The following is a 24,261-nucleotide window of genomic DNA, read 5'->3' on the forward strand; positions in this document are numbered from 1 at the left end:
ACATTTTGTTGGCGTAAGAGCTTGCACATATTTTTGTAATCATCCATCGTTTTAGTATAAACATAAATTGTTCTTGCCTTCAGTATGGGTTCATATTCATCTTTGCAGTTTCACTTGAAAGTCTCGTCCATGTCTAACCAATCAACTTCGTTGTGCGGATCAGGGATCAAGGAAGGGTTCAATTATGAGGCTGATAGGCTTAATGCCTTTATCAAAGATGATCAAAGATTAAATAATTATCATCAAAAAGAGGGTTCGGCAAAGAGGTAAAATTTAGTGTCGAATTGTCAAAATTACAAAAGGTAAACTGCTTTCCACAGTGAAAAATAAAGGTAAAAACACTAAAGGACTTAATTAATTTAGTAATTTTGCGATCGAATAAAGGGCCAGAATCAGTTTTGAAGGGTTACATCATGAATTTTGAAAAGATTTGATATTTCCTTGATCAATGATCTTGTGGTGTTAACAACACGAGAAAGGAACCACTTGCGAAAGGTCATTCACGTCGCAGGTGATTCGGGTCTCGGGAGGGAAGGGGGCGGAGAAACTCGTTAGGTTTAAAGAGACAGGGCCAGAACTGTCTCTCAGGAGAAACATGAGATAAATAAATTAGTAACTTTAAGTGTTATGGTATAATAACTTAAAGGAAATTCCTTAAAGAGATTGAGTTTAAATAAAATATCTGGGCACAAGAACCCTTTTAGGAAGGAACAAAGAGGTGCTTACTCTTACGTTACAACCGCTTACGGTTAAAAGAAATAATAATTGCCCGATTACGGGACAAAGAGGGTGACCCTGAGCGAAGCTGAAAGAACAGTGAATTCATTCTGACGGGGTGGCAGTGAACGAGTTGAGTGATAACTTCGAGGCGCCTCGTCTCCATAGCATCGCCTCTTAGGAAATGGTAACGCATTATATGCGCTTTTCAGAATGGCTCTGGGTCGTTTTCTAGATGACGCAATTCCTGGATCATAAATAAGCAATGAATGGAGAGCGGGGTTACCGATCGAAGGAATCTTTTTGAAAAAGTTAATCGAAAGTCGCTGTATAAAGCGATTTAAGGGGAAAATTTTGGCTGCATTATGAATGTCCTCGTTCGTAACAAACCAAGGAGCTTTGTAGATTTGCGGAAGAATAATATTTTGGAAAATTTGGATATGTTTCCTGTTAGTAATTGCTTCTGCGCCCCACACGGAACTTGCGTAAGTCAGATTAAGCCTTATCATTCATTTATAGAGCAAGATCTTGTTTTTCGTGGACAGATCGATTTCTGTAGCGAAAAAAGGCAATTGGGATTTGACAACCTTCGCATTGGTTGCAAAAAAAGTAAAACAAATTCATAAATTTTTGAAAGAGATGATAATAGGCTAATTGGCCTGTAGTTGACGGGGAGACTTAAATTTTGAACCGGTTTTGGAATAGGAATGACTGCGGCAATTTTCCAACAGTCAGGAAAGTAACATTTTTTAAGCATTAGATTAATCAGGACCGTAATCCACACTATATACATTACGGGGAAGTTTTTGATCATGCGATTCGAAATTGAATCTATGCCTGGTGCCTTCCTGGGTTTCATTTATACAATGAATTGTAGCACATCAGTTGTGTCAGTAGGCCTGAGATCAGGCGTGCTGGGTTGTGCTAGAAAATGTTCAACACGTGACTGTATGGGCTCCCGTGTAACCAGGTGATTATAGTAGGCGTCGTTATTTGGACTGAATTGTGTAGCAAGGCTGTTAGCCGTAGCTTCAAACTTTTCAGCGTTTGTAAAAGCCATCTGATTAACATTGGCAGTTTCAAGGGTCGGAATGTGTTTAAATTGCTTGCGTGTACGGCGGCAGCGCGCCAAAACTATCCGTTGTCAGTCATTAAAGACTCAATGTAGTGTTTCCAATCCGCTTGTTTTTGCAAGCGGGTTCAAACCTAATCTCGTTCTGTAGTCTGCGAAATTGAACACGGCTAATAGGATCACGTGTTCTTTGCCAAAATTTTCGCAGATAGTTCCTCTGCTTAATTTTGGATTTATTCTCAGGAGGGAGCCTAGCGCCCGGGTGAGTGATAGGTTTTGAAGCCGTAGCTCTCGCTTCTTTTAGTAGACTCCACATTTTTTATACACCTGTCAAAGTCCGCATTGCTGGAAATTTGGATAAGGAGGGTAGCTGTACGTTCCAAAATAAACCGAAAATCGTCCCAATTTGTAGAGACTTGCCCCTGCAATTTTTAGTATTGATTTTGAATATCTAGGGTAATCAAAACAGGGTAGTGATCAGAATCTATGTCTTGAATCACTTTAATTTCATTCCGAAAATAAACATTATAAAAAGCAGCCAGATCAAGAACTGCGGGGGACTCTCTAGCAGGGTGATAAGTAGGGGCAGTAGGAGCTATGATCTGTACAGGGAGATCTGAGCCCATGAATTTAGTTTAATGCCAAACCTTTTCCTATTAGGACAAAACCATGCGGTATGGAGATTTGAAATTGCTAAAAGTTTATCAAAATCACTGACAGGAAAAACATTTCTCCCACTCTCAGCAGGGGGATGGTGTGCCAAAACAATAGTAAGGGGAGGAGAATTTTGTATAAAACTTTGGATAATAGTCGCTTCCAAATGTTTCAAATCCGGGGGCGGTATCATGCGATGCTAAATCGAACGTTTCACATAGATGCAGATGCCCCCACTTGCTTTTCTGCCATATGACACCATGTCAGTCGAGTAAATGTCATAATTCCCAATTCTGGGAGTTCGCCCTCGGATAAAGTGAGTCTGTTGGACTAAAACCACGTCAAGATCGTGGTCTGCTATAAAATCCCGTACTTCATGGATTTTATTGTACAAGCCATTTGCATTTCATGTGCAAATAGATAAAGATCTTTTGGCAATATATTTTTTTTTCACGTTGTGAGTTGAATTTTAGGCCATTCATAGTAGGTTCTGCAATGATAACAGGAGACATAGGCCGAAAGGTTAGCCAAATTAGTCTGAAAGTTCAATATAGTTTCATAAAGGTAAAAAGCTCTCATCAAAGCATCTGCTTGCCTAAGCTTAGGCACAGCCATTTTGAAAGCCAGTAGCAGAATATGCTTATCTACCGCAGGGTCGCGGGAGGTGTCAATCAAGCAGAGGAGGAGTTAGAGTGGAGGAGAAAAGATCTTCCGAGTCGGCACTCTCTGCTGAGGTGACTGCTGGGTTTAGAGTTCTTGTTTGTGCTGTAACCGGCAGTGTTGGATGTATGGACTCACGTCCGAGCTCCTTAGTTTAATTCCCTACCGCCACTGCATAACTCAGCAGGATAACAACACTAGGGTGAGCATGTGTGGGATGTTTTGGAACGGCGTTTGCCAAGGGAGTCGAAGTGCCCTGAGTTGGAGATGCCAGGGCAGCAGCCCTATCCTTAGATGTGGTTTTCTTGCCATGAGTCCTTTTATTTCCTGGAAAACGAGGACAAGATCTATATTTGGCTGGATGATCGCCTCCGCAGTTGCAGTAAGTAGCAGGTATATTCATAGGCCTGGTACATTCCGAGGCCCAGTGGCGTTCAGATGTAAATATACAAGTGGCAATGGATGTTTGGAGCGTAGCTGAGTCAGCCGAACGCACCGATGCACTTTAAAGCTCATCTACTCGGCTTCATCTTTAACGTTCTCGATTTCACTTTCAACCGAAAGGCCTCTAATTACAATTTTGATTCGCTGGTCCTGCTGTAGGTCTAATGTCTTATACTGGGTGCCAGCCTTTTTCATCCAGCGTGTAACCTCCCGGAACTCAAGCTCGTTTTGAACGAACTATTTTAGGTAGGGACCAGTGAGTCTGCTCTTAATATTAGGGACAATCTCACGCAAAAATGACATTTGCGTCTTCCACTGCTTGCTTGATTTCACGTGAATAGCGGGAATATTATTTTGTTTTTGCAGAGGGAGGGGGGATGCTCCTCACATGCCAGGAGAAACCGAAACCTCAGCGTTAGAATTTGGCTCTTTGTCAGAGTTCAACAAAGACTCTTTTATTGCCTCGAACTTGATTCTACTAGGTTTCACCTTTGAACTTTGGGCAGTAGCAGGATTCGCCTTTGAGCTTTCACTAAATGCTTTTAAAGGAGTAGATTTAGCGGCCATATTGGTACATTTACATTACTAACATTTGAAGTTACAATTTCACAATCATTTACAATTTCAATATCTTTACTTAGGTCAATAATCAGAGGTTTACCTTGCTTCCTCGAAGCCGGGGAAATAAATCCCTCTTTATCAATTCGCTGACCTTTGCGCTTTCGCTCGGAATTTGGTTTACCAACAGAAATACTCTGTTTAAGTCTCTCAAGTCTCGCTGTTTTTTTCTCTTTCAACTGAAGCTCTTTAGTTAAACTTTCTTTCTCGATAACATTTAGAAAATCATCCCTGGTTGGGAGAAGGGGGAATATCTGAACGTCAAGATCATTTGCAATCTCGTTTATTTTAAAGAAAAGAGTTTTACCAGCACGGTCGAGTTCCTCGAAGCCGGTGGCGTCCAGTGGTGTTGAGGCCCGCTTCTTCAATCGCTTTTGTTGTTGCATCTCCTCATATTGTTGTTTCAGTTCGTAGAACGTCGCAATTAATCGAGATCTGTCGTCACATGGAACAGGGGAACCTTCGAATTGTTTTTCATCATTAATATCATCAGTGTTGACTGAAATATCCATTGAAGCTTCGTTCAAATCACAAAATTCCATCGAATTTAGCTGAGTCGGCGGGAGCGTGTCTGTGACACGTCCTACCTCTTTGGCGTCCATCCACGGAATCTCGTTGTGCGGCAACACAATAGGCGGGAGCGGCTCTTCGTAGTTGGCTCCTCCTTCCTTCTCATCAGTTTGATTTTGTAGAGTCTGAAAACGATTAAATTGTTCAATCTCCATCGACTTGGGATTTGCGGAACCTTTGCAGCTTTCCTCGGTTATTTGTACTCTTTTCCTGAATTTTCAGCAGCTGGGGGGTTCATCAGTTCGCATTTTCTTTCTCTCTGGGTATTTCGTCTGCATGATGCATTCGGATGTTTTCTAAGAGTTCCTTCCACTTCATCAACTCCATGTTTTTTGATCAATGCCATAAGAGCGTCAATTTTTTCTGGTTTGTCAGCCTACTCATCTAAGTCAAAGTTGCTTTTGTTCTTAGTCTTTCTTGCCTTTCCGTGTTTCTCCGAAGCTGCACTTTTCAGAAATTCATCTCTCCTTGGGAAGCTGGGCAGTGAAATCGTAAATTTTTCCGATTCAGCGTAGTCGCTATATTTGTCATCATCACATGCTGGTGTCCTAAACAAAGACATGGTGTACGTAAAGCCCTAAGGTATCACTTACGAAAAATTTTAATCGAGAAGAACAGAGCTAACGTACTACACGTATGATTGTGTGCTCGCCAACGTGTTAGATATGAGCAAAAAAGAGACCTTGAATTATATAGGCGAGAGTTATCCGTGACGTCAAAAATTCAAAAGGCGGGGTTTTTAAAAATACCAATGCTGACTTCTGTTTACTTGGTAAAACTATTCGATATTTCTGTGACGTGAAAGTTCAAAGAGAGAGGTAGAGTTTGCAAATATGTATCCTGTTTTTCAAACAGCTGGTTAACTTACGAATCGCGTAATCTACGTATCCGAGATAATTCACAATCTCATCTAAGAGCAACACATTTGATATCCTTCATTGGCAAATAATAATGGACCACGGATTATACACAGAGTCACTATACTCCGTGTAATGGACACATGTAATACTGAGTTTTATTTTTAAGGCGAGTTCTTCGCGATGAGAATAATGTGACTGAGAAAGACATTCGCAATAGCTTTAGGCTTCGGAATTTTGATATTATAATAATTGCGCTTATAATAATTGCGCTGTTCTTATCTCAAAGATTTAGCGCGGTATAACTGTTCTCTGATTTCTCGCATTTTATTCTGATCAAGTGCATTTAGTTCTTGTTCTTCTTCTGTTGACAGTGTATTTTTAGATAAATATTTTGATACCAAAAATGGGTAAATTTAAGCATATAATGCATATAATATAATCCGATGCATATGTAATTCTAGATGTTTTTGTCCAGACTTAAGGTCCGTCTACACATAGCGATTTCCTCGGCCGACTTAGCTGGCCGACAATATCTGAGATAGCTCGCCTGTCAACTGGATTCTCGTTGGTACAGGATAATGCTACTCGTAGTAGCTCTAGTGCAAGGTCCGTAGAAGGTCCGTCTAGTGCAAGGTCTACGGACCTTGGCTCTAGTGCAGGAATTCACTAAGCCAGTCACTGTGAAAGGAAGTGTTCCCGCCCTCTACAGCGTCACACTGTCTACGATTTGTAAACAAAGCTTACGGTATTGTCAAATAATCAAAATAATGGAAGACTATTTTACTTTATATTGCTACTATAGATACAGCAACAATTTTGAACTTAGCTACTGCTACAGGAGGGGGTGGAGGAAGTAAAATGCGTTTGGACGAGAAATTGGTTCAAACGACGAGAAATCCATGGCAAGCGTAATATCCTCGAGTTGCGTATTGAAGACAGGGTACAATTCGGAAGGTATTTACGGATGATGCCGCGTGATTTTGATTTTTTGCTAAATTTAGTTTGAGGCAAAATTAAAAACAAATATGCTTTTCCTTTGTGTACTGAGTACACAGATTACTCCTTTTTTATTTTATTTATTTTTTTTAATTTCATTTTCTGGCACTCCTATCTGTGCACTTAAATCTTGAAATAATAAAATAACCATGTTTCAGAAAAAATAAGTAACTACTGTGCTTTATATCAAAACCTTTATTAATGAATAAATAAACAATAATGTTATGAAAATTAAACGAGTATGAGTAAAAAGTTATTATAAAGAATAAAGATTACTACATTACAAATCAACAGTGTAATTTCAGTGCAAAAATTTCAAATAAGAAATATCATAAAGGTGCAAAGTCTTAAGTAGCATATTCATTGAAAATTAAAAAAATAATATCAGCATAATCAAATAACTAATACAGTCTGAAAATTGTGATCATATGACTCTATTAGTTAATCATCTAATATAATTTAGTAATATTGTATTAAATTGGGCTGTAATTTGTTTACACAAAATTCAATTAACACAAAACTGAGTTTGTCACTTGTGACTTTCTTTCGAGCTGGTACGCAACTACTAAAGTTTTCACCAGTAGATCTAAAACACGTGCCAAAGGCCATTCGAAAAATGAAAAGAAAGGTATTAAAATTCAATAAACACCACACTCGTAGGCGAAAAACTAAAAAATGACTTTTAAGTCATGCAGTTCGAATTTAGTGATGGAGAAGCGAAATTAAAAAGTCCTTGCAGGCGCAGAACGTCCAAAATTAAGGCGGGGGATTGAACCCATGATCTCGATGTCCGGAGATATATTTGTCTGCACTTTACCACTAAACTACACTCGCTCGTGCAGAAGGTGTCGGAAAAGCTATATACTTCGTCACGTGATTAACTCACATTTTCACGAAGTCAACGAGTCTCTGCGCTGCTTTAAATTCGGATCGTAATTTCTCTACTGGAGATTTTTCTTTTTGAATTTTTTCAATAAGTGCGACCACAGTTTCAAGTAGTTTATGAATATTTTCATCTAGTACCCATGACATGGCATCATTAATAGTTTTTGGAACTTTTCTTGGGGAAGTTAAAATAATTTTCACCGCGAATAGAAAATATTTGAATATATAAAGTAATGGGGAAGACAAAGCTTACCAAAATAAGAGAATCCCTTAATTTTTCACAGGGATCCCTTCTGGGCCCTACCCTATTCAATATTTACGTGAACGACATCCCCACTACACACAATACAACACTAGACATGTATGCAGACGACACAGCGATCCTTACGCAAAGTGCATTTGTTAGTTCAGCAATACAACAGCTACAACACCACATCCACTCGCTAGAGACTTGGCTGACCAAATGGAAAGTCAAAGTGAATGTCGACAAGACACATGCCATACTGTTTACTACTAAGAAGAATTTCCCGACTCACCTGCAAATGTATGGTGTGGACATTCCCTGGGTCAAGCAGGTCCCTTATCTAGGGGTGATCCTCAGTAAATCTCTTACATGGAACCCACACGTTACACATATTCTCAGGAAGTTTCGAGCTAGTAAAGCTTCACTCTTCCCCTTAATTGCTCGAAACAGTGTTCTATGTATTGATAATAAGTTGCTCATTTACAAAACCATGCTGCGTCCAATTCTTAGTTATGCATGCCCCGTCTGGGCATACTCGTGCAAAAGTCTGAGAAGGTAGTTACAAGCTGCCCAAAACGGGGTATTGCGTATGATATGTAATGCCCCCTGGTACATTCGGAATAGCCAAATTCGTAAAGAGTTAAGAATAGATTATCTTTGTGATTTTCATTGCCGCCTATCTAGGGCATTTTATGATAAACAGGAACTTCTGGACAATCCTGTGGTTATTAACTATTGTTATGATACTAGGGATTCCAATTTCAGTAAACCCCCAAGGGCGATCCTAAATGTTAGTAATATGTAATTTTGTATATGTGTTATGCAAATTGTTGCTCAGTTTCTTTATTGTATATTGTTCTTTTTTCCTCCTGATTGCATTTTGTTTTTACTAGTGGCACTAAGGCGTCGCACTTCGTATTTTGTTTCTCTTGTGTGTACATGTATTCTTCTGTGAAATAGTTGTTAAAAAATAGTTAATTATGTATGGATTAGTAATTAGGTACTTAAGGTAAAAATATGTATTTAACTATTAGCAATTATGAATTTAAACTCTTACTCATTTACTTATTTAGCACATTCAGTTATATTTCTCATAATTCGAAACTTTTATCATGTTATTCGATGAGGGGTAGGGCTATGGCGCCCAGGCACCCTGCTGGTTAAGCACCGCAGTTCAATGTACAGTTCTATAGAAATCTATTAGTTGAAAAATTTGAGTTTCGCTCCAAGGAAATACAGCCATGGTTATTATTCCAAATGAGAAGAAAAGCACGTGATCACTTAAAGCAATCTTATTGGCCAGAGACTCCGATTTTATCGTATGCTAGTGAGCGGTGAACACCATTTCTAAAATCGCGACCAAGGAGGTTCCTCCTTGATCGCGACAGAGAACATGACCGAATTTTGGCGCATGCGCAGATTCTTAAAATTGTTGCTCTACGAGAGAGTCGGTCGAGAAAATCGCTTCGTGTAGACGGGCCCTTAGCAATAAACCATCAGCTTACAGAGAATTTTTTTATTTGTACTAAAGCGCTTACATAGGATTGTTCGTCCCGAACGCGCAGATTTCGAAAACATGTCTTTGCACAACTAGCCCGACGTTTAGTATTGACACTGCGTACGGGCTAACCGTCCGTCGTCGGACGGGCAGACACTTCGATTTGCTTATGTTTTGGGCGGCAGCTTGGAAATCTGGAGTGGGTAAACAAAAGGGAGAATGGTTTCGTTCTTGTTCTTGGTGATCGAAGTTATATTTGTGCCTTCCTTTCTACATGGTAACTGCTTCTTTAATAACTGTGTGGCAGTATCTTATGTCAATTTTCTTTTTTTCAGGTGCATTAAAAATACCTTATTTGTCGAAATAGGACGAGAATTTCGTTCAATCTTCGTGAACCGAGTATATTATCTTAAGATATTTGCGGCCCCATACATTTTAAGATATTTATTTGGGTAAACTTATGGACTTAATAAATGACACCATTTAAAGTAAAAATGTATTGTTTAACTTTTACTTTGTATCGAATTGATAATCATATTTAGATTGCAGGAATGAAAAATCGTTAAATTTGATATCCATAAAATTTATTGTCAAAATATTTTTTCAAGCAGTTGTATTAAACTTTTATAAAACCTTATCTTCTATTCAAACAGCGATTCAATAACTAGAGAACCGCCCCACTTCTTGAGATCTAAACCCAAGTTCAGAGGATTTATATGAGATATATTTGATCTTTATATGAGATATATTCTTGAGATCTAAACCCAAGTTCAGGGGATTTATTCAAGTGTGTTATATATATATCATACACTTGATTCCTCACTATATATATATATAATAGGAATCATAAATTCTTTTTGTAAATTCATTTATCTACGATTATGAATGTAAGGGGCATATGAAAATAATTTTAAATTTGTGATCTGTTTTTTCAGAAGTGTATATGTTATGTGATTCAGTGATACATAATTATTGTTTTACATCTAATGGTAAAATCCTAGTATACGGTGCAGCCTTGGCGCTATTTTGAAAATTATCGCCAACACCAAAAATGATCCAAAGAACGTCTATATATATACTATACACTATGTACTATATGTGTATATACACTATATATATAGTATATACTATATATAACCATATGTATTCTTTGAATGACCTGTTTACTACTCAACGTATATGTTGCGTTTTTACTGCTCATCATAAAGTCGCCAAATCCCGTGTGCACCGGATGCTAGGATTAAACCCATCTAATACCTGAGACACTGTTTTGAATAGTAATTAGTCAAGAAATGAATCTGATGCTTTAGTCATTCTCGTCTCTCAGTTTTAAAAATTAAAAGATGTATTTTTTAAATTTCATCATGTTTATATGATCATTTAAATATGGTGAAATATGAGAAATTTTTAACATGTCAAGTGCAAAAGTCTAGTTATTCATTCAAGATGTTATAAGTTAAAAGGGAATGTTTCTTCATTTATGTATTTCTTTTTGTGTAGCTTCTTATCAGCAAATGATGGTGAGAAGTGTTTTGTGTAGCTTCTTATCAGCAAATGATGGTGAGAAGTGATGTCCAAATGAATCAAAATAACTTCTTCATTATCTTACATCTTTTGTCCAGTTTTTTTTTAATGCCATATTTCATAACATTTTGTGGGGTAAAGTGCAGAATCGCCCTCTTATTTGTTTGGCGCTTTTTACAAGAGTAAGAAGAATAGGATTTTTGTCAATTTTCTTTGACTTTTTAAATGAAAATATGTTGATGTGCACATGGATAAAGTCATGGGAGTGCACAATGCCATTTTTATGCAATTCTGAAATTTTGGTTGATCTTTACAATATGTACATGGATACCGCGTTTGTGCAATTCTTAAAAACGTGCCAAGCAGTGGGTGATTCTGCACTTTCCCCATTTTGTGCATCATACTAAACTCACCTGTTTTCAAGACTTATATTTAGTATCCTCTGAATGTTACATTAGGAAGAAAAAGCTGTTAAAATTTTCAGTAGAAAATTTACCTGTACTGTCTTAATGTGATACGAGATGTTTTATATTGAAGTCAGAAAATTCTAGGTCAAGTTTTAAATTGCAAATGAGTCATTAAATCTCTTTCATGACATTTCTTCATCAGTATTGTGTGGTTTTTCGTATCCCTTGTTTCTCCTTGGCATTTAAAAAAATTTACTTTTCTTTTTAGATGGGCTCATGTTAATCAGTTTCTATCTGCAAAAAATTTCTGTAATGAATCCTTCATTCCTGATTTGTGTATCTTGTTCCTATAGTATCCTTTTTATTCCCAGAGAATGTAATTCATCTTTTAATTTCAGACTTCTGTATCGAAATATTTAGCATCTTCACTTTGCTTTTAGAAATAACATTGCCCCAGTATCTAACTTCAAATTAAGTCTATTTATATTTATATGAACGTCAACAGTCCATTTCTCTTATTTGTTATCCAAACTAAGGCTTAATGTACCCACATAAAATTCTAACTCTTCCTCAGAGTTATGATTTAGTAATTTAATTCTTTTTTCCTTTAATTTTAGCATAAATTTGTACGATCCGTAATTTGGCTCCATTGCTGCATATCTGCTTGGCATGTCTCAAACCAAAACATTTCACATAGATACATCGTTGAACTCATGCCAACCTGGTGAATCATTAATATACTTTCCTTTCATCACCGCATGTTTATGAACACATGACAACTTGTGAGTTATGACTTGAGTAGTGATGCCTAAACAATTTTTTTTATGTTAGTAATTGAATAATAAAGGGTATGGTAACCTTTTATGTTGACATTACGCTCAGCGATGATTATAAATTTAAGTTAAATGCGCTATAAAATGTTGATGAGGAAAAATGTAACAAAAATTTCTTTCCATATGCTAAAAATAGATTTTGTTGATGATACTCATAGACCCTAAGATTACATTTAGGGCTAATTGAATTAAGAATAACTGATTTGTTATTCACATAAACCCAGAACCAGTGCCAGGGCTCGTAAAGCAGCACCAGGTCGCAGAATTTAGGTCCCACAAAGACTGCATCAGGCGGTAAGATATCTAGTGCCGGCCGTCAATAAGGCTTAAGTATATGTGGGAATTTATTTATTCAGAACTCTGATAAGCCTTTAAGAATATGCAAGAAATGGACATAAGTATAATAAATAACTAAACTAGTACAATTCAAACTTAAATGTTTTAGTGTGTGATAGAAGCAAGATAAAATTTAATGGAACAACTTGTCATTGCTCGCCAAGCTCATGATGCATATACTTAAATGTGTGTAGTGAACGATAGCTAAATTTGAAGTTGATAGCTGCTAATTTTAAAGTTTTCGGATATCACAAAACAAAGGTGAAATTTTCCAATTAGCGAATTTTGCAAAGAAATGTGGAGATGTGGTAATAAATGAAGATGATGTAAAAGTTTTTCATGTAAAAGTTTTGTAAAGTTTTTCATTATGATGACAGTGCTTCTCAATCATCAATCAATTAATGAATGGCAACGTCTGTAGTATGGTTCTAGATTCAGAAAATACCACTATCAATAGTGAAGAAAGTGACAGAGAAGTTACTGAAAACGAAAAAATTTTGATCGACAAGTTAGTCGGAATTCTCGACGCTGCAGTTACAGGACTTCAACGATGTAACTGAACAAGAGATTATGTCTGTCTACAGAATTAAAGAGAATGTATTAGCGCAAAAAAAATGAAGCAACTGAAACAACATACATTGAAAGACATGTTTAATAAAGTAAACAAATAAATATTAAGTTTTTTTTGTAAATTTTGATACCCTTTAGATCATAAATACTTCATTATTTCATAAATCACGATTTCATATTTTTAATTTTATAATTTCTTCATGCCATCTTATTAGATTTAAATTGATGATCTAATATCCAGCAAAATCTCAAATCTGGAATCGCCAAAGTCCCAGCGAGTCCAGATTTTGGACTTTGCACTGTATTTATTTATAAGTCTAGAATATTAGGTGTATTGAATGTACACAAATACAAAGCACTGCAATGCTAACACAATTCTGTTTTTACATGCATCTAAGCTGTTGCCATTCACAAGTTACTAAATACTAAATGTTGCCATTTACAAATTACTAAATACTAAATGTTACAGAGACTGACTGGTAGCATGTATGTTTCTATATTAATTTTTAATGGGAAAAACTGACTTTCTTGTGTATTGAAATTCAGTCTAAAATGTGTGTATGTATTTAAAAACATTTTCCTGTTGTACATCAAAAAAACTTCCATTGGCTAAATACTGCACAGCTATCGAAAGTATTTTAACGTCACAAGTTGTTTCATGTATCAAATGACATCATTGTAAAAAAAACATATTTTTAGGATTTGACATATGCATCAAGTTTTGTATTACCTGAAATTAAATGTGTCAGTAACTTCATGCTTTTGATAGTGTACTTGGTAATACATAAAAAATAAGCAGAAATTTTAGTTATTTCAATTCTTCATGCTAAATGATACGAGAATGTATAGTAAATATTTCAACTTAAGTGTTTCAAATCATACAGACTGCCAGACTTCTAATATTTAATTGTCTATGTGTGTGGACCAAAATGAATTAAATAGAGTTGAATAAAAATAGCTTATGAATGTGCTTGCTAAGATTTAAAAAATTAGTTTGAAAATGGTGGTTAAAAAAATGGCTGGAAATGGAATTTCAAAGGATTATCTGATTACTGTGTTTTATATGGGCATCTGTATTAAGAAGGTAAATTAAATTAATGATATTTTGAATTTTACTTTTTTTTTGGTTTGAGCATTTTTTCTTCGAAAATGTAGTCTTGACCAGATATTACAATGTTATTATTCAAATACCTTTTAATGTACAATTTCACTTTTTTTACTTAATTTTTTTTACCTTTATAGGACTTGATAAAAATGAAGACATAATTACTATCCCAATTAAAACTGATGGGGCTAGAAGATTAAGCTACATCAGTGGAAACTCTGCAGTTACAATACATGTTCCTAATATTCCTTCAGATGTTATTGCATTGATCTTTGAGGCTCATACACAAGTTGAAAATATAACTGTATCACAGAATGAGAAGCCATCTATTCATTCTTCTATAACTGGCCAAAATATTGGAATGATTTACAAATTAGAAAATGCAGAATCCAAAGCTTCCATGTGGTTACTGAATAGAAGTCATAAGAATATTTCTGTGTTGATAATAATTTCAACTATACTTTCATATGGTAATATATTCTTATGATTCTAGATATTGAACATTTTTTTTTTCTTTTTATTTATAAAGTTGTAGTATTTTATGTTAATTAACCAATTATTATGATTTGAAGCTTTACTATAATATCTTCTTTCTGGAGTTCAACAAAAACTTTAAATTTAAAATTAATTTAATGCATAATTAATTTAGTACATAAACAATAGTAACACAAAGGAAAAAAATCAGATATATTTTCTATCTGATATCTAAAGGTTGGTACCTGCAAGAAATTTCTTTTGCTTAAACTTTGTAATTCAAATATATTGACAGCTAAAATTTTTAAATTGAAAAAAAAAATTAGCATAAAATATAAAATTGAACTCATGCTTCCAAACCCTATTTAGGAAAATTTTATACTTGTTATAAAAAATAAAATACGAAAATTTGACTCCCATCTGACAAAAATTGCCTGAGATATTTAATTTCAAAATTTACAACATGTGACATCATTCTGAATTTGCATCGAGAGGTTGATTAATAAATAAATTACGACTAAATGAAGGTTGATTTTTTTCCCCTTAAGTGCCATTCGATGATATAGTTTTGTGATTTACAAGCATCTTTGTTCATAAATTAGTTATAATTTTTCTTTGTATGCGGAAAGAATTTTCATACAAGTAATTTATAAGTTTTCATAAATCTGAAAATATGGTATTAATAGTCTGATGAAGTTTTATTATTTTAGATTATAGTCATTATCTGATAGAAATAAAAAATTCATTTTTAATTTTTGTAAGTAATACTGCAAGTTGATTTGAGACTGTCGGTGTTAGAAAGCACAAAAATTCTATTCGGATTCTGTGACTAAGATCTATATTTTGAAAAAAAAAAATACATATATATATAAATCAATATTTTTCATAAAAATCTAATCATGTAATCTCATAACATCAGAAAAATTTTTTGAATGGTATTTAATTTTTATTTATGGACAGGTGCACACATATTGTTCGCTTTGTGTATGGCCCCTGAATAGGAGTCCCAATTTTAATATCAACTACCTCAGTCAGTTTTTATCAGATGAAAGTCAAACATTTTGTGCTTTTTTTTTATAATGAGCTGTTCAATTTGTGTATGGCCATTGAATATTATCCCTAATTTTAATATCAAATATTTCGTTCAGTTTTTGTCATATAAGAATCAAGCATTTTGTGTTTTGTTTTTGTAATAAATGCAACATTTATCTTTAAAAATATGAAATCATATAGCTTTGCATCATTTAAAACATTTTTGTAACTGGGAATATGGCCCGTCATAAAAATAAAGGTAATTTAAGGACATTTGCTTACACTGTAAAAAAAATGCAAAGAATTTAATTACCGTATTTGATGGCATATAAGACACACTTTTTTTCCTAAATTTGGTCTCAAAAAAGTTAACTTGCGTCTTATACGTGAAGGTTAACTTTCAATACTGAACGCCATTTTTAGCCTGGATAAAGGTCTAGACACATATAACTTTTTCTACATCTGCCATAATTATTTTGCGCATGCATGAAATATCTGTTGCCAAAAAGCGCCAAAGCTCGAAGCTGATGTCGAAGTTCAAACAGATTCGACGGTCACATTACGTCTATGGAGCCTTTCCTTCTTTGCATAGACTTTCTTTGATTCAGCCGACTCAGCTTTGAATTCGGCCTTAAGACATAAAGATATTGGTTTAAAACTTTTTTAATCATTTCTAAAATAAAACTGTTCAGAGGGTATGCAAAACCGCAATGTCTTGTAACTGGTTTACGGCAGGAAGAAGCAAATGATTTATGCAAATGCGCTTTACATGTAATTTGATTTTTCAGATAAAAGTCAGCGTATTTGTCAGAGTTCTCATTGTTACAAATCAACAATGTCTCTAACCATGCAAGACCTAGTGGTACTCTCTCGTGAAATGTTATTATCAATATGATAGCAATGAACGGCATGCTTTGCAAAGATATCGTTCAATAAGAGAAATGCACCGAGGGCCAATGACACTGCAAGCCTTCAGGAAAATGATGGCAAAGTTTGAAGCCACGAGTTTGTTATCTGTGGCACCTGAGACTGGAAGGAAACCGAGGAGGTTGTTGCATTAGCAGTGGAGGAAGCAACAATGGAAAGCATGTATAGTACGTGCTGTTGCACATTCAATGGATGTACCATGGTGTTAGATACTAGCCTCAGTTGTTATTTTTCTTTCATAGTTTGTAACTGTAAGAGTGGCAACCATCTGATCTTTGTTGTAGTTCTACTGATTTTGAAAATAAATATGACACTTTGGAATATTAGATGTAAAGCTATCTTATTTTAAGTTTATTAGGAGAAAGGAGAATGGTTAGTTCTTGCAAATCTCGAACAATTTTGGTGGCGACAGAAGTTATCGGTAAAACAAGTAAAGGTAATTTTATTGGTTTTATCGAATTTAATTTTATTTGACTTGATATTGAATTTATTTTTATTGAAATGGAATCGTTAATTGAGAAATGAAACCTGTCAGAGCGTCTTTTATGAAAACAATTAATGCAATTTTGCAGGAATTAGAAAAGGATATTCCTGATGAAAAATCTGTGAAAACGAAACTTGTTACTTTAGGACATTTATCTGTTTAACTTAATGTAGTTTATACTCAAATATTAAATTGAGAATTTTCTTCAAAGGATAAGTTTGAAAATGAATGGAAGAAAGTTGAAGAATGCAAAGAAAAATTAGATTTAATACAAGTAGAAATGGAATTATTTTTCAATCGCCAAATGACACAGTCCATTGGCAGTGTGCGGCCAAATTCGAACAAATGGAAACTGAAATTACCTAAAATAGAGTTAAAGCAATTTGGTGGCGAAATTAAAGATTGGTTACCGTTTCGGGGACAATTTCGGTGAATGTACGAAGATAAAGAAATTCAAAACGAGGATAAGATTTATTATCTCGTTCAAGCGACCGTACCTGGTATGAGACCACGTGATATTGTAAACAGCTTCCCTGCAACTGTCAAAAATTATGAAAAGTTATAGAAAGCTTAAGAAATAGGTTCGGCAGGGAAGGATTGTTGGTAGAATTCTATATTCGGTATTCGGGAATTATTAGGTCTGATCATTAAAAATTTCATTGATCAAAAGGGAAAATGCAGTAGATCAGAATTGTATGACAAGTTAGAATCATATTTATGTTCGTTGGAGTTAATAGGAATGACGAGTGACAAATACGCTGCAATGTTGTTTCAGCTCCTTGAATCTTGCATTCCTGAGGAAATTTTATGAGTTTGGCTTAGAAATCATGCATCAATAATTACAGCAGAAAATTCTCACTCTGAGAAATTGAAACAAATCTTATTGTTTTTAAAGAATGAAGTGGAAGGAGAACAGAGAATTTCTTTGGCAAAAGCTGGATTTAAATTAATTGATTCGTGTGCAAAGAAAGAAAGTAGAAGTGATAAAAGGTACCAGGAGGAACATTTCATGCCTGCAGCGAATGATTTTTTCTCAGGCCATAATAAAGCAACCAATTATAGTGAAAAGAATTCTTGCATATTTTGCGGAAAAAATCATGAAATTCGAGATTGCTTTGTTGCTCAGAAGATGCCTCTGAGTCAAAAGAATGATGAAATTAATAAAAAGAAGGGTTGCTTCTTCTGCCTCAAAATTGGACACAGAGCCATCGTACATTGGTCTTGTATTGGCAAGACAAATGTACGATGTTTGATATGCTCGAAAAGACATTTGGGTGTCATATGTCCAAATTTGCCCACCAATCAAAAGAGCAATGATATTGAAAAGAATAAAGAAGAGGAAACACAAACTGTATCACTTGCGAGCACCAGTTTCCTAACATTATTAATTAATATCGACACAAACAAAAGGCAGAAGACAGTAAGGGCATTTATCGAAACAGGATCGCAACATTCATACATATTAAAGGAGACTGTAGAAATAGGGTGCCACACAATTGGATCTGAATCTTTAATTCATGCACTTTTTGGAGGAGTAACAGCAAAGAGAGAAATTCAGAAATGCTATGAAGTGAACGTTAGAAGCCTAAGAGGTGATTTTTCTAGACAACTAATCTTGTTGGAACAGTCGAAGATTTGTGGACCAGTAGTCAGTTTACAGCCTGGACCATGGATAGAAGAACTAAGGCAGAAAAATATCCATGCATCTGATGTAGGAAAAAAGGATTTCAAAATAGAAGTTCTTATTGGAGCTGACGTTGCAGGTGCACTGTTAACTGGAAAAATTCAGAAATTAGAAAATGGGCTGACTGCTATGGAATCACTACTTAGATGGACAATCATGGGAAAGGTAAAAGATAACATTTCAGAAAGAAACTCCTTGTTCATGTCATCAACAGTAACATCGATGTTGACTTATAGCAGTGACATAGAAAACTTGTGAAAGCTAGAAGCACTGGGAATTACAGATGCTAAAGAAAATAAAACTGATTCAGAGTTAGAAAAAGCAGTGTCGGATCACTTTTACAAGACTGAAGAGGGTGGATGATCGATATGAAGTCAGTTTACCTTGGATCAACGATAAAGAAGCTTTACCAAGTAGCAGAGAAGTTGCTGAAAAACAATTGATTTCTACGACAAAGAAGCTCATGTTGAAAGATAAATTTGAAAGTGCAGTGTTCGAAGAGTGGCTCAAATCTGAAGTAATAGAAGAAGTAACAGAAGAAGAGAACAAGTTAACAATCATTATCTTCCCCACAGACTGATCTTCAAAAATAACTCTACAACAGCCGTAAAGCCTGTATTTGACGCTTCATGCAAGCAAAAGGATTTCCTGTCACTTAACAACTGTTTAACAAAAGGTCAAAATTTAATTGAATTAATACCTAGATTGCTTCTTGAATTTAGGCAAGGGAAAATAGGGATTATCTCAATTATTAAAAGAGCTTTTCTTCAAATATCTGTTCAAAGATCTGATTGTGATTGCCTAAGATTCGTATGGTGGAAAAACTCAGAATAAAAAGAAATGGGAAAATTTTGCTATTGCAGAGTAGTCTTCGGATTAAAACGCAGTCCGTTTCTTTTAGGAGCAGTGATCAACGCTCATTTAGACCAATGTGAACCTTCTTTGAAGGAAGTGGCTACAAAATTGAAAAATTCCTTCTATGTTGACAACTGTGTCACTTCAGTGAATTCGAATGAAGAAGCATACTTTATTGCAAAATCTACTCAGTTAATGGCAAGTGCTAACTTTGACGTAAGAGAGTGGAAATAAACAGAACTGAGCAGTGAAAAATCTACAGTAAGCGAACCATTGAAAGTACTTGGTCTTCTGTGGGATAAATATGAAAATTCTTTGTTTTTTGACATCCCTAATATCGACTTAATTGATCTCTCAGTGACAAGATGAAACGTACTGTCATTTGTACACAAAGTTTTTGACCCAATAGGTTTCACCTGTCCTTTTACACTCCTTCCAAAGTTATACTGGCAGAAAAGCTGGGAAACTAAATTGTGCTGGGATGCAGAGCTACCTGAAGATATCAAAAGAAAATTCTTGAAGTGGGTCAAAAAGTTGCCCTTCTTATCATCTGTGAAGATTCCCAGACTACTTCCACGGACAGAAGGATAATCCTTTAGTTTTTATACGTTTGCCAATGCTTCACATGGATCTTTTGCGAATGTAGTCAGTATATTTGAGAAGTGAAAATAAAGAAGAAGTGACGCTACTGAAGCCAAAGCACGAATAGCTCACTTGAAAAAAATAACTATACCACGACTTGAATTGCTTGCTGGTCCTAGTTTGTCCTAGTAGTGTGATTAGCCTAGTTTCTCAAGAAGAACCTTAAGGTCAAAATTTCAAAGGAATATTATACTGGACCGATTCTTCAACAACACTATTTTGGATAAAGAACATAGAAGTTTGGAACACTTTTGTAAATAACAGAGTTTCAGAAATTAGAATTCTATCAGACCGTGGAAATTGGCATCATGTACCAGGTATGGAAAACCAGCCGATATGCCATCAAGAGGATTTTCTATGAAGAAACTCATTGAATTAAGATGGTGGGAGGGCCCACCTTGGCTGGCACTGCTAGAAGAAGAATGGTCTTGTTCTATCCCAATCGATAATAAAGAAGGGGTTAATACTGAAAAACATATAGCAGTTATAATTTCGTTAAGCAATGTTAGCGATATGTCTTCACAATTCTTTGGCTATTTTGCAAAGTATAAGAAAATAGTTAGAATGATTGAGTGGATACACAGATTCATAGGAAATACCGAAAGAGGAAAAAAGGAGGAGAAGGAGGAGAGTTAAAAGTTTATGAATTGACATGAGCTGAGAAATCGATCGTGAAGATTATTCAGCATGATTCTTTTTCATCTGATGATATTAAGAAGCTGAAGTCAATAAGTGTGTTCAAAGATGACGAAGGAATTTTACGTGTCAAGTCTAGGTTGACTGAAAAAAAAGACCATGAAAATGTTATTTATCCGATGTTAATTCCAAAGAATCATAAGACTGTGGAGAAACTGATAACTGATAAATATCTATCTGTGTCTCATGCAGGAATTCACGTACTGATGTCAACACTTAGAGAGACATTTTGGATCCTGAAAAGCAGAGCTATGATTCGAAAAGCTTTATATGCATGTGTCAGGTGCAGAAGACATGGAAGTAAACGACTACAGATTGTGCCTGCTACTTTACCCGAAAACAGAGTTAGAGATGCTCGTGTTTTCGAGATTCTCGGCGTTGATTTAGCTGGATTTAGATTTTATTTTGAAGGATAAAAGAAAAGCTTGGGTTTTACTTTTAATTACTTTATGTGTGCTGTTTTCAGATCGATTCATTTGGAACTGATTTTGTCCCTTTCAACTCAAGGATTTTTACTTGGCTTTAGAAGATTTATTATCCGTAGAGGGAGGCCATCGATAATTTGCAGCGACAAGGGAAGCAGTTTTGTTGGATCCAATAATCCCTTGAGATCGATTAATTGGAATACCATCGAGATAGAAGCCATCACAAATAAGATCGATTGGAAGTTCAGTCCACCCGTAGCACCATGGTGGGGTGGCTTTTGGGAGTGACTTGTTCAAATGATTAAGAAGCTTTTGCGTCGAGTCCTAGGCCAGTCGTGTCTGAATTATGAAGAATTGATGAGTGTGCTGTGCGACTGCGAAACAACTGTGAATGCCAGACCACTCACTTATGTGTCAGAGGACTCTGATGAGCTCATTCCCTTTGACACCGTCCTTGTTATTAGGCGAAATTCCAGTCTAGTTCCTGAGTTGGATCACCTTGATAAAGTTGATTTCAACAAGAGACTGATACATCTGCCGAATTTACGAGAGCTCTTACTTAGAGAAAGATATTTAGAAATGAATATCTCGGCCTGCTAGTGCAACATCCATCTACAGTGCCGATTTCTCAACTGATAAAAATTGAGGGAATAGTTCTTATTGAATGTGATGACAAACGCAAGGTGTTGTGGCCTCTAGCAAAAGTGATTGAACTATTCCCCGGAAAAGGCGGCAACATTCGAGTAGTTCGTGTCAAAACCATGGCTGTAGAATTAGTTCGACTAATCTAGAGAATATTCCATCTCAAAATACCTTCATCTTTGGAGTCAGATGAGGCAAATATAACTGAGACACAGGGTGAAGACAGTTTAGTTTCAAAATTACTGAAGAATAATTCAGCTACATTACGACATTAAAACCGTTATGACTAAAAGTGGACGAAAATTCAAAATTCCATCTAGATTTCTAACGTGAACAATACTTGAGTTAGAGTAGAAATTTGAGAACTTAATTTTCCTTTTGTTTACTATCTAGCCTTGATATTTGTGTGGTCAGTATTTTATATATTTAGTTTTGATTGATTAAGTATATGTCGTCAATCAAAAGGTGGGAGTGTTGTTAGAACCCAGCCTCAGTTATCTTTCTTTCATAGTTTGTAACAGTAAGAGTGGCAACTATCTGATCTTTGTTGTAGATCTATAGATTTTGAAAATAAATATGATGCTTTTGGATATTAGATGTAGAGTTATTTTATTTTAAGTTTATTAAAAGAAAGGAGAACGGTTAGTTCTTGCAAATCTCGAACACATGGAGTATGGTGTACAAGAATGTCCATAAAGTGCTCCAGTTCTACCCATGCAAAATTTAACATTTTCAAGAATTTGAACTTAACGATCCTGCTGCAAGAGAATCTTTTGCTTTGGAATTCCTTGCACAGATGGAAATGGACAAACATTAGCCATGAAACATTTTGCTGACAGATGAGGCCCATTTTTACCTAAATGGCGATGTCAACACCCTTAACTGCAGTATTTGGGCCAAACAAATTCCTCAGGTTATCTACCCAGTTCCACTGCATTTTCCTAAAGTCACTGTTTGCTGTGGTATGACAGCTAGTTTCATAATTGGACCACTTTCCTTTAAAGATCAGTTGACAGCTGGACCTGTTACATGCACTGTGTCTTCTGCAGTTTGCTTAGCTTCAATGTTAAAACTGCACTGAACTGCAGCAATGTGGCATTTTAGACACCAAAATTGTTATGCAGGATGGGGGCCTCATCGCACATTGGTACATGTGTCACACAATTACTTAGGCAACATTTTACAAATGAACGGATTATAGGTCGACACTTTCCCACTTCTTGGCCACCCCTGTCAACAGACCTCAGCCCATGTGACTTTTGGTTATGGGGTTATCTCAAAAGCATTGTTTATGGTGATAGTCTAAATAATTAGGCAGAATTGAAAGAGTTGCCATTATTTATTCTCACGTTTTGTGATACTTTAAATTTTTTCTCTGGAAATTTTGTAAAACTTATTTATTTTTTAGATTAAGTACATTATTTGGTGATAATATATTTTTGGTTGTAGAGTTGATCGTAGGTATGTGTTGATGGAAGTACTCACAGTTTGGAAGTTAAGCTATAAGAATGTTTGAAATCTAACTTATAGTTTGGGAACCTCCCCGAGGGTTGACGTAGAAAACTGCGAGGCTACTGCCTAGGATCTGTACCTAGGCAGTCTCGGCCACAGGGGTATACAAATTATGAACCTAATGGGTTCTGGAGGCTCTAGAAAGGTCACTTATTGGGCAGCCTGGGGTCTGGCAAGTGCTAGAGCAGATGGCTCTAGTAACCCGGAATGGCTTCCCAGGGATGCTGGGTAATGTCCCTCTGTTGCAGGCAGCCCAAGCGACTAGCAGGTAGCAAATCATGGTCAATGATCGATGTCGCAAAAGCAATGCGTCCTTCTCTCCAATGTGCAAGGGCAGGGGTTCAACCATGTGCATGGTTCTGAGAGGTGAAAGGACTCTTAGTGTCATTAAGTTGGTGGAAAGAGGAATGCCCATATTATTGTTGTTGTTATAGTTTGGGAAGGAATTAATGTATTTAAATGACATTATTTTTAAACAGTTATTTATTTAGACATTATTTTAAACAGTGGATTTATTGCAGAAATGGTCGGCAAAATTTTTAATTTAAATCTCTTGGAACTCCAGTTACAGAATTATGTTGGAAATTAGATGTTATTTTTACATAAAAAACCTGTTTCTAGCATAAAATGATTTTGAAGATGCTGAATTTCTACCTTTGGAAAATTTGCTTTCTTTGTAAAATTTAGAATGGGAGTAAATCATTAGTTGGAAAAATGGTATGCCACTATCCTTATGACCATTTTTTTCTCCAATTTTTTAGTATTTGTAAATTATGTTGGGGCAGCCATCTTAGCTGAAAGTCACAAATGGCATAACACTGTACATATGACCATTATTCTCTCCGATATTTTAGTGTTTGCATATTATGTTATGTACTATCATAAAAGAAAATCA

The 24,261-nt window shown here is 35.6% G+C and overlaps 1 protein-coding gene across 2 annotated transcripts in view; it reads left to right on the forward strand.

Annotated features, from left to right (window-relative positions):
- Nucleotides 1-9,340: 9,340 nt before the first annotated feature.
- Nucleotides 9,341-24,261, forward strand: part of LOC118189993 (transmembrane 7 superfamily member 3-like) — a 128,546-nt gene continuing 113,625 nt past the window's right edge. For both annotated transcript variants that reach the window (XM_085808887.1, XM_085808888.1), the window contains exons 1-2: nt 9,341-9,495; nt 14,131-14,463. In XM_085808887.1, the coding sequence (XP_085665013.1) occupies nt 9,438-9,495; nt 14,131-14,463 (391 nt within the window). In that variant the 5' untranslated portion in view covers nt 9,341-9,437. The remainder of the gene's footprint in view (nt 9,496-14,130; nt 14,464-24,261) is intronic.

The sequence above is a fragment of the Stegodyphus dumicola genome, chromosome X2 (genome assembly GCF_044657685.1).
Source record: "Stegodyphus dumicola isolate Sdum_Otavi_A_Nest chromosome X2, ASM4465768v1".
NCBI lineage: Eukaryota > Metazoa > Arthropoda > Arachnida > Araneae > Eresidae > Stegodyphus > Stegodyphus dumicola.